General features: G+C 46.4%; 1 protein-coding gene across 1 annotated transcript in view; it reads left to right on the top strand.

Annotated features, from left to right (window-relative positions):
- Nucleotides 1–19,849, top strand: part of LOC115470876 (cytosolic 5'-nucleotidase 3-like) — a 159,321-nt gene that overhangs the window by 17,174 nt on the left and 122,298 nt on the right. Inside the window, 1 exon segment of the mRNA XM_030204480.1 lies at nucleotides 13,852–13,958. Coding sequence (XP_030060340.1) covers nucleotides 13,852–13,958 — 107 coding nt within the window.

The raw sequence follows: 19,849 nt of genomic DNA, 5'->3' as shown, positions 1-19,849 counted from the left end.
TGATTTTGACATTGGCTGAAATTTTATCTACTGTTACCAAAGCTATCCTAGATGGTAAGCATTTCTGAATCCAGAAACCAAAGGATACTAGAAGCTTTAATCTCCCAAATCATTTCTGGGTGTGTTTGTGTGTTTGGATGGGGGGGGTTCACCTACATTAATCACTAAAATCTTATGTTTCCTTGTCATCAGCAGCAGATGAATCCTTTACGAATGGGTTGTGTCTACCTACCAGCAGGGGGAGATAGAGAACACTGAAAACCATAGTGCCTCCTGGACGGCTAGCTCCATCTGCCTCTCAGTATTCTCTATCTCCCAGCAGGGTTGGACGCAGCTTATTCAGCTCCTTCAAGAATTTGCCTGGGGTGGCTCCTGTGCTTTTGCCAGTTGTAGCAGCTGCGTACATCTAGTAGCGCTTTAGAAATGATAAGTAGTAGTTGTGGCTATTGCAGCTCCACTTTAAAGACACATAAGTTAGCCCTTTCCCTGCCTTACCCTTCCCCCTATGTGGATGCAGGCATATAGATTTGCCCTGTCTCTGACTTTCCCACGCTCTTCTATGTGGATACAGGCACATTGGTTCGTCCTTTCCCTGCCTTTCCCACTCTCCTGGACCTCCGGAGTGCCTCTGTAGCTGTTGCCTCTAACTTTCCTCACAGCGTTTAAAAAAAAAAAAAGACGCAACGTGCTTGTTAGCACTGCGATTCTGAGGCTATCTTCTGTCTGTTTAGCGTGACCGGAGCTCTGGGACTCGGTCAGTTAAGGTTAAGAGCATCTTGTAGCTCCTCTGGGGAGGGCCCGCGATCGGGGCGTTTTTGGCGCGAATCCGCCATTTTGAAATTTTCCACCGTTTTCGGCGATGGCTGCGGAGGTTGTTAAGCGCTGTTCACGTTGTGGCAAGCGGGGCTCTGTAAATGGTGCTCTTCAGACTTCAGAGCCGGCACGAGCATGGCAAGCGATGTTTCTTCCCGCTCGGTGGAGCTGGCAGCAGGCGCCATTTTGGATGCGCCGCATTGCCCGACCCCCGCGGGAGCGGAGGGGTCTGAGGCCTTAGGCGAGTCTCGGATGGAGGCTACCAGAGGAGCTGCTTTCCCTGGATTGGAACCGGGAGACCAGGGTGAGCCTTTCTCCCCTGAGTTTATGTTGCTTTTACATAAAGTGTTCATGTTAAAGAGGGCTCTGCTGCAGGTGTATGACTCTGCATTGCTACCTGGTTCCCCTCCGGTGGAGGCCAGCCCGGGATTGCCGACAGGCGTTCTTTCCCCAGACAGTTGGCCCCATGACAAGCGTAGAAGGGTACATTCCCCTTCAGAGAGTGGCGCACCCCCCCCCCCCCCCTGTGGTCGGGCTGTGGGGATTCTGAGGGGTCTGGCAGGCCTTCATGGTCTGAGGAGCCAGAGGAAGGTTCTGGATTGCCACTGGATCCAGATGATCCCACCGCGGTTAGGATTTTCCACCGCGAGGAGCTGCCAGCGCTTATTTCTGACGCCTTGCATGCCCTCTCTATTGAAGATCCTGCGCTTGGCGAGGTCTCCTCTGGTAATCCGAGGATGGCAAGTACTAAGAAGCCTATTCGAGCCTTTCCTTTGCATGACTCCATCCAAAAGCTTATTTCGGCTCAATGGGCTGACCCTGAGGGGCCTTTGAAAGTTGCCAGGGCAATGGGGCACTTATACCCTCTTAGTGAGGAGCACTTGGCACGCTTGGCCGTGCCTAAAGTAGATGCCCTAGTCACGGCTGTGCGAAGAAGACTACCCTCCCAGTAGAGGGAGGGGTCGCCCTGAAGGACATGCAGGACCGACGGCTGGAATCAGCAGTCAAACAGTCCTTTGAAATTTCAGGCCTAGCCTTACGGGCGTCTGTGTGCAGTTGTTATGCTGCTTGAGCCTGCCTCGCTTGGTTTCAACAGGCAGTGGAACAGCCCGGGGATGGAGCGGAGCCCCTTGTGGAGGTGGCACTGTGGATGGAGTCGGCCTTGTCTTTTTTAGCTGATGCCCTTGATGATCTGGTCAGAGCCTCGGCTAAACAGATGTCTGTGGTGGTGGCCGCTCGCCGTCTTCTATGGCTATGGCATTGGGCGGCTGACATGGCTTCTAAGCAAAGGTTGGTGAAGTTGCCCTTCCAGGGCCTTCTCTATTTGGTGAGGAGTTGGAGAAAATTGTCAAGGGCCTGGGGGATGCTAAACCCCAGCAGCTACCCGAGGATTGGCCGCGGCCTTCTTCCAAGGGTCAGGCAGTTCCCTCCTCTTCCAGACCTCGCTTCCGTGAAGCTAGAAGGTACCGCCCGGGGCGTTCTGCTGGGTTTACTTCGCGCGCCCGTTTTCAGGAGAGGAACTCCTTTCGCTCGGACAAACGCTCCGCAGCGGCCGGTTCAAGGCCTGGAGTTCATGGGCGACCGTCTCAATGATGGAGGACGACTTTCCCTCTTTCTCGAGGAATGGGTCAAGATTACCTCAGATCAGTGGGTTTTGGACCTGATCAGAGATGGATACAGATTGGAATTAGATGCCCCGGTGAGAGACGTGTTTTTGAAGTCCCGATGCAGCACTGCTGTCAAACGGGCGGCGGTTGAGGAGACCTTACAAGTCATGTTGCACCTTGGAGCGGTGATCCCCGTGCCTTCCGCCGAACACGGCTGCGGTCGTTACTCCATGTATTTTGTGGTGCCGCGAAAAGGCAGGTCTTATCGGCCCATTCTCGACTTAAAGAAAGTCAACGAGTCACTAAGAGTACAGCATTTTCATATGGAAACCCTCCGCTCCATCATGGCGGCGGTTCAGCCAGGAGAGTTCCTCACGTTTCTGGACCTGAAAGAAGCTTACTTGCACATTCCTATATGGCCCCCGCACCAACGGTTCCTCCGGTTTGCGGTGTTGGGAAAACATTTCCAGTTTCGGGCCTTGCCTTTTGGCCTCGCCACAGCTCTCCGAACCTTTTCCAAGGTAATGATGGTAGTAGCTGCCTTTCTCAGGCGAGAGGGTATCCGGGTTCACCCGTACCTCGACAACTGGCTCATCAGAGCGGACTCTGCAGAAGAGAGTCGTCATGTAACAGCCAGAGTGGTCTCAGTACTGCAATCTCTGGGCTGGGTCGTCAATATACCCAAAAGTCACCTGACCCCCTCTTAATCTCTAGAATATTTGGGGGTCCAGTTTGACACCATCTCGGGGTTTGTCTTTCTACCTGACCAAAGGCGGTGCAAGCTTCAGAATCAGGTCCGTCTGCTCCTGAGAATGCTTCATCCGCGAGCTTGGGATGTTGTCCAGCTGTTGGGGTAGATGACGGCCACCTTGGAAGTGGTGCCTTGGGCGAGAGCGCACATGAGACCTCTGCAGATTGCCCTCCTTCAACGATGGTCTCCTACGTCCCAGGATTATCAACGCAGACTCACGTGGCTCCCTGCGGCCCGACTCAGTATGGAGTGGTGGCTCTCAGACAGCATGCTGCGGCGAGGAATGCCACTAGCACTTCCTGATTGGTGCCTGGTGGTAACGGATGCCAGCCTGAAGGGCTGGGGAGCACATTGCCAGGGAAGCTATGCCCAGGGTCTGTGGACACCCGAGGAAACGGGGTGGTCCATCAATCGCTTGGAACTGAGAGTGATATTCCAGGCTCTTCTGGCCTTTCACAAGACTCTGGAGGGACTGGCTGTCAGAGTTCTGTCGGACAACGCGACAGCAGTGGCCTACATAAATCGACAAGGCGGCACTCAATGTCAAGCACTGGCCGCAGAGGCCACTCAGATATGCCACTGGGCCGAGCTACATCTGCAGCTTCTGTCAGCAGCTCACATAGCAGGTTAGAGGAACATGGAAGCCGATTTTCTAAGCAGGTATCAAATCGACCCGGTGGAGTGGGAACTGGCAGACAAAGTGTACCTTCAGATTTGTGCCAAATGGGGAACGCCCGTAGTGGATCTTATGGCCTCAAGCACAAATGCCAAAGTCCCGTCCTTTTCCAGCAGATGGAGAGATCCTCGCTCGGCGGGGTTGGATGTCTTGGCTCAACCCTGGCCCCCGGGCCTCCTGTATGTGTTCCCTCCTTGGCCCTTAATAGGGCGACTCCTCCTGCGAATTCGGCTCCATCAATGAGTGCTGATCCTCATTGCCCCGGATTGGCCCAGGCGGCCGTGGTACGCGGACCTCCAGCGGATGCTAGTGGAGGCTCCCCTTCCTTTGCCTCTGATACCGAACCTGTTGACGCAGGGCCCGGTGCCCATGGAGGATCCTTGCCGCTTTGGTCTTACGGCATGGCTATTGAGAGACAAGGGCTATTCTAACAAGGTCATCTCCACTCTTTTGTAAGCCCGCAAGCATTCCACTTCCGTTGCCTATGCTCGGATCTGGCACCAGTTTGAGGCTTGGTGTGTTTCTAAAGCGATCACACCCATCTGGGCTTCTGTCTCGCCGATTCTTGACTTTTTGCAGGATGGTATACAAAAAGACTTGGCCTATAATTCCCTGTGTGTTCAAGTGGCAGCCTTGGCATGTTTTCGGGGGAAGGTCGCTGGCTTCTCCCTGGCTGTGCACCCGGACATTGCATGGTTTCTTAGAGGGTGCTTCGGCTTTGACGTCCCGTGCGGGCCCCTTGTCCGGCGTGGAACCTGGGGCTAGTATTAAAGGCTCTTCAGTGTTCGCCCTTCAAGCCGCTGAGGCAAGCTTCGGAGAAGGATGTGACTCTAAAGACAGTCTTTTTGGTGGCCATTACATTGGCGAGACTGGTGTCTGAGCTCCAGGCGCTGTCCTGTCAAGACCCATTTCTGCAATTCTCAGAGTCCGGAGTAACGGTATGTACAGTGCCTTCCTTCCTGCGTAAGGTGGTTTCAGCGTTTCACCTAAACCAGCCTATTTATCTGCCTTCCTTTACTAGGGAGGAGTTTCCGAAATCTTTTGGGCAGTTGCGCCTTCTGGATGTGTGCAGGGCTCTGTTGCAGTATCTGCAGGTGTCTAATGCTTTCAGGACCTCTGATCACCTTTTTTTATTGTCAGGCCCTCGCAGAGGGTCTCCAGCATCTAAAGCCACTATAGCCCGTTGACTTAAGGAAGCCATTTTTTCTGCATATCTGCTATTTGGCCGGCCTCTGCCTGATGCCTTTAAGGTACATTCCACAAGATCGATTTCTTCCTCTTGGGCTGAGACGGGAGCACTCTATCTTCAAGAGATATGTAGTGCAGCTACTTGGGCTTCTAAGCTCTCTTTTGCCCGTCATTACAGGCTGGATGTGGCTGCCAGGAGGGACGCGCTTTTTGGAGCACAAGTGCTTGCGCGTGGGGTGGCTTGTTTCAGCCCTATTTAGGGATTGCTTTGATACATCCCATTCATAATGGATTCATCTGCTGCTGATGACAAGGAAGGGAAAATTAGGTTCTTACCTTGGTAATTTTCATTCCTTTAGTCACAGCAGATGAATCCATGATCCCTCCCTGACTGACTCTGTTTTGTGTTCAATTTTTCCTGCAGACATGTTCCCTCTTTGGGAGAAGTTGGAAAACAGTCTTCAGGAGTTCTGGTTTACTACAGGAGGTTGAGTTTGTCCCTCCTTTGTGTTATTGCTCCTGTTCTGGGGCGTTCGTTCGCTGTGAGGAAAGTTCATGTTATGCTACTTTGCAGTTTAACACTGCTTTGGAAGCTTCAAAATACTGAGAGGCAGATGGAGCTAGCTGTCCTAGAGACACTATGGTTTTCAGTGTTCTCTATCTCCCCCTGCTGGTAGGTGGACACAACCCATTCGTAATGGATTCATCTGCTGTGACTAAAGGAAAGAAAATTACCAAGGTAAGAACCTAATTTTCCCTTCATTTAGTCACAGTCGAGACTGTCCCCAGTTGTAATTGGGTAACCGGAAGTTATTCCATTTACTTTGTAGTTCCAAAGAAGGGACCTTCCTTCTACCTGAATTTGGACTTCAGAAAAGTCAGAGTGTTAAAGGTTCAACATTTCACAAAAGGAACATTGCAGCCTGTAATAGTTCTAGTCCAGCAGGGAGAGTTTCTAACCTCCCTGGATCTCAAGGAAGCATGCTTTCATATTACCATTTCACCTTCCCACAGAAGATTTATGATTTGTAATCCTTGGAGAATATTATTATTTATGACCATGTCATTCAGCCTTTCCACATCACCAAGGACATTTTTTCAAGGTCATGGTAGTAATGGCAGCCTTCCTTCACAAGGATGGATTGCAGGTTCATTCATACCTCGCGATTGACTGATTTGCGACTCTTCCTATCAAGAGAGTGTGCAAGTTTCATCCAAGATAGCTGCTCTTCTTCAGTCCTCAGATTGGTATTCAGTTTCACCGTGAGTCTGTTGTTTCCAACACAAATCTTAGTGTATCTGCGAGTGATGTTCGACATAGGCTTAGGGAAGAAATTTCTTCCTGCCTTCATCAGCAAAAGATTCACATCCAAGTCAGTTTATACTTTCCCTACCAGATCTTGGGGTCTGGGAATATGTTCAAGTTCTGGGTGCAATGGCCTTTATCTTTGGCATTCTTCCAAGGGCCAGATTCCACATCAGACCACTTCAGAGGTTCCTTCTCAGCTTTTGGTCTCCTTTTCTATTGGACTCTCCAAGCCAAACTCAGCCTCAACTGGTGGATTCAACGCATCCTTCCTCTGACAGTTCAGAAGTTTTCTTTCTCTGCAGGCAGCTGTCTGCAGCAGCTCATATTCTGCTAGGGCGTGCCTTAGCTGGGTGCAACAAATTTCAGATTCCTTCCAGAAGTCCAACAGTCAACCTCCTCCTGAATTGCCAGATGTGGAGACAGGGCTGGCATTTTTGGCAGATTCCTTGTATGACGACGATTTGGACGTCGACCAAGTAGATGTCTTTGGTAGTCACAGCCTGTCGTTTACTGTGGTTGCGCCACTGGGCTGCAGATGCAGCTTCAAACAACGTCTGGTTAAGCTCCTTTTTAAGGGCAGGCTGTTTGATGAGGATTTAGCAAAGTTGATGAAAGATCTGGGTGACTCAGACTCAGCGTCTTCCTGAGTACATGTCTGAATGTTCTTTCCAGTCGGGTCAGGCTCGCCCTCATTTTAAAGATACCAGGTGCTATCATCCAGGGTAGCCTAGTTTTAATCAGAGATCCAGGTATCTAGCCAAGCAGGGTTTTGGAACTCCAGACTTCATCCTATCGAGATACTCCAGATTTCTCATGAAGGGGTGACAGTGCGCACAGTCCTGTCTTTTCTTCCTAAGGTGGTTTCTGCCTTTCATCTCAACCTTTTTCTTCCCGTTTCCTTGATTTTTGCCATGTTCTGTTACACTATTTGGAAGTGACCGATGAGTTCTATTGGTCAGATCTTTTGTTCGTGCTTTGCTCGGGACCTCAGAAAGTTAATGCGGCTTCCAAAACCATGCAAGCTTGCTGGGTCAAGGTTATCGCGTCCACATATTTACTAGCTGGTAAACCGCTTCCAGCTGGATTCTTGGCACCTTCTACCCGAGCTATCATGACTTCCTGGGTGGAAGCCTGTCTGCTCTCCATGGAGGAAATATGTAGATCAGCGACATGGTCGTCCTTGCATATCTTCTCCAGATGCTATTGTTTGAATGTCTCTGCTTGGTCCGATGCATCTTTTGAAGTATCAGTCCTGTCTGCTGGAGCTTCAGGTTCCTACTCTATTTCAAGACTGCTTTGGTACATCCCACAAGTCTGTGAATTCATCTGCTGCTGATGCTAAGGAATGAAAAATTATTTCTTACCTGATAATTTTCTTTCCTTTAGTTGCAGCAGACGAATCCAGAGGCCCACCCAGTTTTTCCAGCAGTTCCTATCGGTTTGTTCTCTCTGTTGGAACTTGTTGCTGCATTTTTATATTTTAGATGGACTGTTGTAATTGGCAACTTTGCAGTTCTTGGTTTAGCACTTTTCCCTGTGGGGAAGGAGAAATGTTATAGGTTCTGTTTTCCTCTGCTTTGTTATGAGAAACTAGTAAAAAAGGCCCGTTTCCGAAACCAATGAAACGGGTGCTAGCATGTGGCTTTTTTTTGTGTGTGTGTATGTGTCACAGAGTTTTCGTGTGTGTGTGTGAGGGTGGGGTGTGTGTGCAGCTTGTTGATGTGTGTCTTTTTTTTTTTGTTTTGTTTTTTGGGTGGGGGGTTGGGGGATGTGCTGTGCTGGCAAAGGTGGGATGGATTGGTGTGTGGCTTTGAGGGTGTGTTTCTGTTGTATTGTGTGTGTGTGGTTTTGTCTGTCAAGGAGGTTTGTGGAGGGGGGTCTTTCTGTTGGTGAAATGTAAATGTGGTTGTAGGGGGGTCAGTCTTTGCTGAGTGGTGGATTGTCTTTTCCGGGGTTTTTTTTTTGTGTTGTGCTGAGGCAGCAGTGTTGTGTTAGATGGGTGGAAGGTAGAGGAGCACGTTCTTGGTCTGTCGGTATTTTTTGGCCGTTTCAGGGCTGCTGTAGGGGAACGCTGGAAGTGAAATGTGCTGTGGGAAGCAGCGCCATCTTTTTCCATTGGGCTGGGGTTCTGGGCATCCTGGAGGTGGGAGACGGCTTGCCTGAGGACAGGGATGATGGTTGTTTTAAGTTGGCGGAAGGGAGAGGAGCACGGTCTTGGGCCGTTGGGGGGTGATCCGGTATGTTCTGTCCATTTCAGGCCTGCTGCAGGGGAATGCTGGAACATTTATGCGCTGCGGGAAGCAGCGCCGTCTTTTTCTGGGTGCTTGGGGAATCCCCGAGGTGGGAGATGGCTTGCCTGAGGCTGGGGATGGTTGGGCACGTCCTTGGCCGCTTCAGCAAAAGGGGAAGAGGAAGGGGGTAGGGAGTTACCTGCAGCCGCGTGAGAAACCGGGCATTCTTTGTTTGTTTTGTATTAGTTTGCATTTCTGTTGTAGAAAGAGTGGATGCCTTTCGAATGATGGAGGTGGTGTGTCGGTGTGCGGTTGTTTCGTTAGTTTTGCAGCCAGTCTCCAGCGATTCCTAGGCAGGGAAGGAGTAGAGAAATTTGCTGCTGGCTGGGTCGCAGGTAATCCTTCCAGTTGGGCCACAGCTTGTCCTGTTCGCCCACGTCCCAGATGGTGAGGGGCACACTGTTCTCCGGCTCCACCGACTCCACGTCTAGCGAACCCAAATATAGTCTGTGCTATAGGCCCCCCCCCCCCCCCCCCCCCGGCATTCTTCAGTACCGGCATTAGGCATTAAAAAATTTCTCCCCCCCCCCCCCCCCCCCCCACCCACCCTTCGGTCTATTTTTCCACATACCCACAACAGGAATATTCTTCTCTCCTTCAAGCGGTGGTTCTGTGCTCTCCGTGCTGCACAGATAATGAGCCATTCTAGTGTGAATGCTCCTCCCTTATTGCTACTTAGTTTCCTCTGATAGGTCCGTCTTACGTTGCCTAGCGTTGCCTGGGAACGGTTTTGTGATGGTCCTTTGTGTTTCAGAACATTGAGTGTGTTTTTTCTGATTGGTCCGTCATGCGAGGGCGGGGCTGAGAGACATGGTCAATGTTGTGGCTTCACCTCCATGAATCCATGAACCCTTCAGGGAGTGACTGAGTGACTTCAGAACGTTGTCTTCAGAACGTTGAGGGTGAGTTTTATTATAGTAGATGTTTTATTATAGTAGATACTAACTGATCAAGGAGCATTCCATACTATGACACTGCAGTTCAGTTCTCTCTGTCTCCACCTGCTGGTAGGTGGTAACCCACAAGTCTCTGGATTCATCAGCTGCAATGAAAAGAGAGAAAATTTTATCAGGTAAGGAATAATTTTTCGATTCCACTTCAGCAGGTTTCACTTACTGTAGTTTGGGTCTTAAAAATAGACCACCTGGCTTATGCTTTTTCCAATCATGACCTCACTTTTTATTTATTTTAATTTATTAATCGCCTTTATGAAGAGATTCACCCAAGGTGGTATATAGCAGGTACAGATTAGCATCAAACTTACTATTTTGTTAACCTAGAGTCTCTGGTGTTTTGACTGTAGGTGTTGTCTGTTGACTATGCTGTAAGCTCTATAGAGCAGAAAATGTCTGTCTTTCTGTTCAACCTTGTGTACACCTTGTAGTACTATATAAACATTTAATATTTTAATTTTAATTTTTTCTTTATTGCCTTTGAGCCCAAAAGCTATTGAAGTGGTGTATATTCAGGTACAGTAGTTATTTTTCTGACCCTGGAGGGGAGGGTTCTCAATCGTTGTACCTGAGGCAATGGAGGGGTTAAGCTATGTGGGCCCTCTGGATGTTATTTCATTTACTTAATCAACAAAAAAAGGAGGTAAAAGACCTCACGCACTGTGAGATATAGAAAAAAAGTGAGGATAAACCAAGGAGGAATACCAAAACTTTATTAATGATTTTCAAGAAATGACCCAACACGGTCGTGTTTCGGCCCAAAGGCCTGCCTCAGGGGTCTTAATCAATCTATATGAAAACATAATAAATATTAAATAATTAATACACAATTTTTTTGTATATACAACAATTTAAAACCTTGATCTTAATTTTTGAGACTAGAAGAAAAGAGTTATAGTCTCATAAAAATTTAGATCCTTAATAAAGTTTTGGTATTCCTCCTTGATTTATCCTCACTTTTTTTCTATATTTCATTTACTTAAAACATATATGTCCTGTTTTCCCACTTTCAAAAAAGTGTGCCAGGTTACCACACTAATCATGTTTTTCCGAAGACGGTTTTTGTAAAGTCACAAGAAGCAAAACAAATTAGATTTTAATGAATTCCATTACAACAAACAATTTGTAATACAACAGTGCAAACCCTATCCATTTATATGAACAATTAAAGTTACAGAAGTTCAAACACATGACTAATTTTGGACCCATGTGAAAATCAGCTATTCTCAACATTTTGGATCTGCAACTTTAGTCATGTTTTCTCAACGATAGTCACACATACTTGAATCTAAACTAAAACCCATAAAAAGCCCAGCACTCGCACCTTCTTTCTCTCAGCTCTGTCCTTTAACCACAGAGTGATAGTAACTTCTTGATAGCTTCAGTCTGTTTTCTAGTTGAAACAGTTCCTAATGCACTTCGAAGGGCACTGGTGTTAAGGGTTAAATACAGTGGGGGAAATAAGTATTTGATCCCTTGCTGATTTTGTAAGTTTGCCCACTGACAAAGACATGAGCAGCCCATAATTGAAGGGTAGGTTATTGGTAACAGTGAGAGATAGCACATCACAAATTAAATCCGGAAAATCACATTGTGGAAAGTATATGAATTTATTTGCATTCTGCAGAGGGAAATAAGTATTTGATCCCCCACCAACCAGTAAGAGATCTGACCCCTACAGACCAGGTAGATGCTCCAAATCAACTCGTTACCTGCATGACAGACAGCTGTCGGCAATGGTCACCTGTATGAAAGACACCTGTCCACAGACTCAGTGAATCAGTCAGACTCTAACCTCTACAAAATGGCCAAGAGCAAGGAGCTGTCTAAGGATGTCAGGGACAAGATCATACACCTGCACAAGGCTGGAATGGGCTACAAAACCATCAGTAAGACGCTGGGCGAGAAGGAGACAACTGTTGGTGCCATAGTAAGAAAATGGAAGAAGTACAAAATGACTGTCAATCGACAAAGATCTGGGGCTCCACGCAAAATCTCACCTCGTGGGGTATCCTTGATCATGAGGAAGGTTAGAAATCAGCCTACAACTACAAGGGGGGAACTTGTCAATGATCTCAAGGCAGCTGGGACCACTGTCACCAAGAAAACCATTGGTAACACATTACGACATAACGGATTGCAATCCTGCAGTGCCCGCAAGGTCCCCCTGCTCCGGAAGGCACATGTGACGGCCCGTCTGAAGTTTGCCAGTGAACACCTGGATGATGCCGAGAGTGATTGGGAGAAGGTGCTGTGGTCAGATGAGACAAAAATTGAGCTCTTTGGCATGAACTCAACTCGCCGTGTTTGGAGGAAGAGAAATGCTGCCTATGACCCAAAGAACACCGTCCCCACTGTCAAGCATGGAGGTGGAAATGTTATGTTTTGGGGGTGTTTCTCTGCTAAGGGCACAGGACTACTTCACCGCATCAATGGGAGAATGGATGGGGCCATGTACCGTACAATTCTGAGTGACAACCTCCTTCCCTCCGCCAGGGCCTTAAAAATGGGTCGTGGCTGGGTCTTCCAGCACGACAATGACCCAAAACATACAGCCAAGGCAACAAAGGAGTGGCTCAGGAAGAAGCACATTAGGGTCATGGAGTGGCCTAGCCAGTCACCAGACCTTAATCCCATTGAAAACTTATGGAGGGAGCTGAAGCTGCGAGTTGCCAAGCGACAGCCCAGAACTCTTAATGATTTAGAGATGATCTGCAAAGAGGAGTGGACCAAAATTCCTCCTGACATGTGTGCAAACCTCATCATCAACTACAGAAGACGTCTGACCGCTGTGCTTGCCAACAAGGGTTTTGCCACCAAGTATTAGGTCTTGTTTGCCAGAGGGATTAAATACTTATTTCCCTCTGCAGAATGCAAATAAATTCATATACTTTCCACAATGTGATTTTCCGGATTTAATTTGTGATGTGCTATCTCTCACTGTTACCAATAACCTACCCTTCAATTATGGGCTGCTCATGTCTTTGTCAGTGGGCAAACTTACAAAATCAGCAAGGGATCAAATACTTATTTCCCCCACTGTATAAGCTCTTAACTAGAATATTCTGAAGAAGTAAAATACTTCCCTTTCCCCATCCCCTGTGGTTGTATGTTCTTTCTGCAGCTCAGAGAGTGCTGATCAGAGGTTCTGTTTGGCCTCAGCTGATTAGCCTCACAGCCTGTATTGAAAGCATAATCTGCCTTGCAGTGCTGGTGTGTGTCACAATGCTCTGCTCATTTTAAGAAGATTAATTGGACTGGCTATATTTGGAAATGCCCTCAGCTTGTACTATATAAGCACTTTGCAGTCAAGCAGAATTTTCTTGTCTCTGCAGCCACTGTGCCAGCTTCTTTGGTAAGTGCTCTATGCTCAGATAAATAGAACCACAAGTGGCTGGTGCTTGCTTTTCTAACCACCTATATCCAACATGCTTAATATGCTGCTTTGTGTTTTTATTTTATTTTCATATAATGGAAGAATGTAAATGATGAAAGGACTAGAAAACACATTTTAAAATGTGCTCAATACTGTAGTAATACATTTGAGAATTACATGTGAATGTAATTAAATTGATCAGAGGATTGTTGTGGTTGGATATGCAGCAGAGTACAGTTACAAAAGCTGCTTTAGGATTAGGTTGTGCATGCAGAGGAACTTTTGAAAGATTAATTGTATCACTACAAATTCTTGTCATCGAGAGCTCACATTTTTATTTTTAAGTAGTCATTTTAAGATTAGTAACCTACTTTTTTTTTTTAATTATTATTTATGTATTTATTTATTTATTTATTTTTACATTAATTCAAACTGTATCAGATTGAAGTTGATTAGAGTATTTTAAATGCATCCTGAAAAAACTGGGTGTACCAGGGAAGACTGAAGTGCCCCTTGGGTGCTCTTAAAGTGTGAGACCTTCAGAGATGGTGCTGGCACTTGGAGATACAAGGGCTCTAATGCTTGATCATACCTTGGTATATTCTATATGGAGAGAGGAAAATGAATGACTATCTCCATTTTCACTTTGTAAATCTCAAGATATTTACATACCCTTACAAGAGGAGAGCCGTGTGTATAGTAGAACTGAATACCCATTGATTGAATAACTTTAAAATGACCTGTTGTGAGAGGGTGTAGAACTTCTTGTCTGTGGATGTAGATCCAAAAAATGCAAATTGATCACTATAAAATTCTGCTGAGAACAGATAATTTAGTAGTTCAGCAGACCAATTTTTTAAAGAGGTATGCTTGGTTTTTATTGGCAGCCTGTATGCAAGCTCTGCATCTTTGGACCCTGTTCCTGATATCTGCTGTTGATCTAGAACAAATTCAAGAACTGAAGAACCAAGAGTGCTCTAAGCTCAACACACAGGTACCCTTAGTACACTAACACTATCCATCAGTGGTCCAAGATGAATGAGCAAAGCCACAGACCATAGTAACATAATAGATAACGGCAGATAAAGACCTTTACGGTCCATCCAGTCTGCCTAACAAGATCTTATACAGTGTGACATAAATAACATCTACAGTAGATGAGAACTGAGGACATGCTTAATATATGACTATGCTTAGAGCTTTAGTATTTTTTTTGAATATGCACATGCATGTAAAAGTTTGTCTGTGAGGCATATATTACCCACAGGTACAAAATAAGTACCTTTATATAATACGTAAACCGCTTTGATTATAACCACAGAAAAGCGATATATCAAGCCCCATGTAGTAGAGTTAGACTTTGGCTGTTGGCTGCTTCAGGCTGCAGGATCATGGCAGTGAAATGGGCTACGTAAAGAGAAGGAGTGGGAGGTTGACCACGGATCCCAAAGACTGGAGAGATGAACACTTTTAATCAAATGTTTTATTGGTAAAAGAGACTCTACACAAACGTGTTTTGGCCGCTAGGCCTGCATCAGGAGTCTGTATAAACAGAAAACATCCGATACGCTGATGTTGTAAAATGCAGGATTGTACGTGTAGTAATGTCCAATCTTTTGTTGTGAGGAATTGAATAGTGGTCTTTAAAAAGACCCTTGATTGAAAAGACGTACTTGCCACTCCTCTTTACACTTTTGTGTTTTTCCGTGGGGCGTTTGAGTTCTCCGCCTCAGGCGTATTCTTCTGGAGTGAAATGGGCTGCATCAGAAACAGGGAGTACCAGTAATGTATGACAGGGAGGGTTGAGTGAGTACCAAAATAGGCCATATGGCTGGAACGAAGGCTGCACCAGTTGCATCACCATCCTCAGATGAATACTAAGGTTTGAGAGCAGTGATTTGTTGTTCTTCTTGGACATGTGGGGCCATAACCAGAGTTCTGTGGTATGAAATACATTGGGAGCTTGCACAGGCTTCTGGTTCTGAATAGCAAGTAGTGATGGGAAAAGGAGTGAGAGCCAAGTCGCCATAGGAAAAGGAGTGAGAGCCAAGTTATCCAGTTCCAGATGAAACATTTTGGGCAGTTCTGGTTTTATACTTAGCTTCCAAAGCAGTATGGCATTGATAATCCTGATTCTACCCATTGAGTAAGCACTGTAGGTCACATAGAGGCATATTTTCAAAGCACTTAGCCTTCCAAAGTTCCATAGAAACCTATGGAACTTTGGAAGGCTAAGTGCTTTGAAAATATGCCTCATAATGCACCAAATTGCAGCTGTCACAAGTCCAGGTGTGGCCTAAAATGACCTACTAGAACTAGGTAACGGCAGCTTTTTAAAGGGATAAATTGGAAAATCAGTTTACCTAACGAGAGGTGATTTCACAGGACGGAAGGGTGAGAAGGGACTGCATCAGTACAGATGAGAGAGGGGGGAGGGATTCATGCAAGGGTACCAGCTTCAGTAAAAGAAAAACTAGGAATCCTTTATTTACAGTAGAACTGTACTAAAGCAATTCTGGGTAGTATTCAGGCTGTGACAGTCGGTGTTTTTGAAACATTAAATCCAATGGGCAGATTTGAAACTAGATTTATTCAGCACTGGGCTAAACCTGGATACTGCACTGAACAACCTAGTAAATTGGTGACCACTGGAAGCTATTGGGTCTGGCCAATATTCTGCTCTGGTACCCCTCTAGCTATCCAAGCAAGTTAAGGAAGCTTTATATCTGGCCCAGCTTTCCTAGATAATTATCCACGCACCAGCACTGAATGTCAGCAGCGCCTGGATAACTTCCAGCTCGCCCCAGGACTAACTGGAGAGAGCTGGTTAAGTGCCACTGAATATTAGTACCTGACTCAGTTAAATCATGCTTCATATCGACCCCATTAATTTTACTAGAAACTGCATTGCATTTTTCAACTATTTTATCTTGTTTCATGGACTAATGCATTTGATAAAACTCCATATTTGACTAATTTTTTGCAATCTTCTTACTATTTTGGTTTGTTTTCAGGGCCCAAAATAGTCAAATCCATCAATTAATGATACTTTCTCCAAGGACAAGCAGGCCTATCTTTCTCACACATAGGTAACGCAGTTCTGCATTGCCCGGTCCGGAACTTATAACAAGCTAGTAAGAGCTTTGTGGAGCGCAAGACACTCCACTGCACATGTGCGAGTGCCTTCCCACCTGCTGCGAGAGTGCAGTTACCACAAGTTCTTTTTTTAGTGTGAGGACTGGTTGCATTTCTCTTCTGCTCCTCACAGATACTGTCTAAAAGAGCTTTTCTGGAGTGTCTTTTCGTTGTTTTTCACTGTGCTTTTGTTTACCCGAGTTCAGGTTAAACCTTTTTACTTTTCCCTTATTGTTTTAAGTCCTTTTTTCCCGCTTTTAAGTTTTCTTTATTTTCTGCCTCATTTAGGCCTTGACTTCGATTGGGTTCTCACGTTCCTATTTTCTCTGGTTCTTTGCCTTTTTTTTGGCACCATTGAGTCATTTGATTTGGCCACAGAAGTTTTTTCCTTCCATTTCCACGAAAGTTCCCAGTGGCTTTAAGCACTGTACATGGTGTAATAGGACCATTTCTGGTACGGACACCCATTCTTGATGTCTTCGGTGTTTGGGGCCTGATTATAGCCCTTCCAAGTGTGTCCTGTGTCTTTGCATGAAGAAAAGGTCCCAGTTGGCCAGAGAGGCTCATTGTGAAAAGATTTTTGGACATCGACATCAGCTGCATTGGCATTGGGTGTTGCATCAGGAGCATCGGTACATATGGCTGATAGACCTGTAGACACAAGGAGCAGTTATGCACCTGCCTCAATGCCGACTTCTGCGCAGGGCACCCGGGACCAGCCTGTGTTAGACCTGACACCGAGGTGATGTGAGGATTCGACGATGTCCTTGTCGGCACTGAGGAGCCTCAATGATCAACTTCGGGCGAAGGCCAATAAGCATCATCTATTGATTCCCCTTGCACTCATCGTGCTGGGAGCTCTGGGACATTGAGGGATTCAGAACCCAAGAAGCCTCGGCGTCGGGAGCACTGCTCCACCTCCATATAGGCTGATGCGCCAGTCTCCCTGCAGGCTCCCATCTGAACTCCAACAGCTCTGCAGACTGTCTTTGAACTGACACCCCATCCTTTCGCAGTGTCGGCCTTGATCCCTGAGCTGCTGGCTGGCATCATCCAACAGACTGCTGCATTGGCATCGGGGGTGTTTGCGTGTGCCATGCCTCTTATTGCGGCCCCTCCACTGGAAAGAAGAAAGTCTCCAGAGAGCCTTTCCTTTCCCTCCTTTGTCAAGGAAATGATAGCTGCCATTCCGTTTCCTTTGGAGGTGGAGAAAGAGCCCAGGGCCAAGATCCTCGAGGGCTTGGATGATGAGTCTCCTCCTAGAGAGGCTGTGACTGGCCCGCTACACGAGATCTTGCAGGACATTCTTGTGTGGAATTGGGAGTCCCCTCTGTCCTGATATTTCCCAAAAAGATTGACACCATGTATTGGATTCAGAGTACCCCTGGGTTTGATAAGCCGTCTACATGGGCTCCCCAATTGAGGGTGCATGTTTCTGACTTGGAACTGACAGTTCAGCAGAGATTGGCAGATGCTCATGCCAGGGTGATAACATTTGTGGCGAGAAAGTGGAGAAGGTCGCTTACTCATCAAAAAGCACACTGATACCATCCATTCTGTCTCTCAGCAGATGCCTTCTGCATCTGCCGCCTCATCTAGGAGGCTTTTATGACAAGTCAAAAAGGGAAATCTACTACTCACAGAAGCGTAGGCCTACCTCAGCAGGTACAACCCCAACATGCTCATTCACGTCAACAGCGTGCGCCTAAGGCCCTTGTTGCTCAACAGTCAAAGCAGGATACAAGCTTTTAACTGACTCCAGCAGATTACAGCCGCAATAAAAGTATCCATGCCAGACGACTTGCTGGTTGGGGGCAGGCTGAAATTCTTCCACGAAAGGTAGCCCCTTGTAACCTCCAACCAGTGGGCTCTTCAAACTGGCATCAAAAACCACCACATTGCCCACCAAGAGCTCTTTGTTTTAGCTTTCTGCACAAGCAGGTACTTGCAGAGGAACTCTCAACCCTTCTGAAGGTCCATGCAGTTGAACACATTTCACCAGGGGGAAGAAGGGCGGGGATTCTTTTCCAGGTACTTTCTCATTTGCATGAGTACTATTTGGTGAGACAGCCAATCTATGTGAGAATACATAGGCCTGCTTGTCCTTGGAGAAAGTGAAGATACTGACTTGTAGCAGGTATTTTCCGAGGACAGCAGGCCTTATATTCTCATAATTCTCCCACCTCCCCTTGGAGTTGTCTCCTATTTTTGTTTTTCCTTGCTGTAGTAGTATTCTACTGCACTAACTGCGCTCTTGCTATGGGCAGGAAGGCACTCGCGCATGCTCAGTGGAGTTGTCTCGTGCTCCACAAAGCTCTTGCTTGCTTGTTATAAGATCCGGACCAGGCAATGTGGGATTGCGTTACCCATGTGTGAGAATATAAGGCCTGCTGCCCGTGGAGAATACCTGCTACAGATAAGTATCTTCACTTTTAGGACAATTCATTAACTCGATTTTGGCGAAATTTCAAAAATGTTTCTGTAATGAAGAATAATACATCTGAAAGCACAGATTTTAATACAAAAGTAAATGAAAACAAAAAGAAAGCCTGGACACCTTACTGCATGTACTTCTGCACCACTGAGAATCTGAGCAGCTCAAGGAATATGATTGACTTGTTTCACCAACATCTCTTAAGTAGTCATGATACACTCCTTTGCTGCCATTTGCAGTGAACTGCAGTATAGTCCAGACTTGTTCCCTGGACTATACTGCAGTGGCTGCTCTTAAACAACTCCAAGACAGCAATGTTAATTGAGATTCATTTTTATCTTATTTTCTTTTATTTAATTTTGTATTAACGTCTGTGCTTTTAAATGTATTAATGTTCATTACAATATCTTATATATTAATCCAGAAACCTATATGAAACATATTTAGGGAAGATCCCCAGTGTAAACTATTGAAATGTTTGCAGTCTGAATTAGTGTGCAAGTTACAGTGGTGGAAATAAGTATTTGATCCCTTGCTGATTTTGTAAGTTTGCCCACTGACAAAGACATGAGCAGCCCATAATTGAAGGGTAGGTTATTGGTAACAGTGAGAGATAGCACATCACAAATTAAATCCGGAAAATCACATTGTGGAAAGTATATGAATTTATTTGCATTCTGCAGAGGGAAATAAGTATTTGATCCCCACCAACCAGTAAGAGATCTGGCCCCTACAGACCAGGTAGATGCTCCAAATCAACTCGTTACCTGCATGACAGACAGCTGTCGGCAATGGTCACCTGTATGAAAGACACCTGTCCACAGACTCAGTGAATCAGTCAGACTCTAACCTCTACAAAACGACCAAGAGCAAGGAGCTGTCTAAGGATGTCAGGGACAAGATCATACACCTGCACAAGGCTGGAATGGGCTACAAAACCATCAGTAAGACGCTGGGCGAGAAGGAGACAACTGTTGGTGCCATAGTAAGAAAATGGAAGAAGTACAAAATGACTGTCAATCGACAAAGATCTGGGGCTCCACGCAAAATCTCACCTCGTGGGGTATCCTTGATCATGAGGAAGGTTAGAAATCAGCCTACAACTACAAGGGGGGAACTTGTCAATGATCTCAAGGCAGCTGGGACCACTGTCACCACGAAAACCATTGGTAACACATTACGACATAACGGATTGCAATCCTGCAGTGCCCGCAAGGTCCCCCTGCTCCGGAAGGCACATGTGACGGCCCGTCTGAAGTTTGCCAGTGAACACCTGGATGATGCCGAGAGTGATTGGGAGAAGGTGCTGTGGTCAG

Source organism: Microcaecilia unicolor, chromosome 1 (genome assembly GCF_901765095.1).
Source record: "Microcaecilia unicolor chromosome 1, aMicUni1.1, whole genome shotgun sequence".
NCBI lineage: Eukaryota > Metazoa > Chordata > Amphibia > Gymnophiona > Siphonopidae > Microcaecilia > Microcaecilia unicolor.
This window is presented reverse-complemented; position numbering and strand designations above follow the sequence as displayed.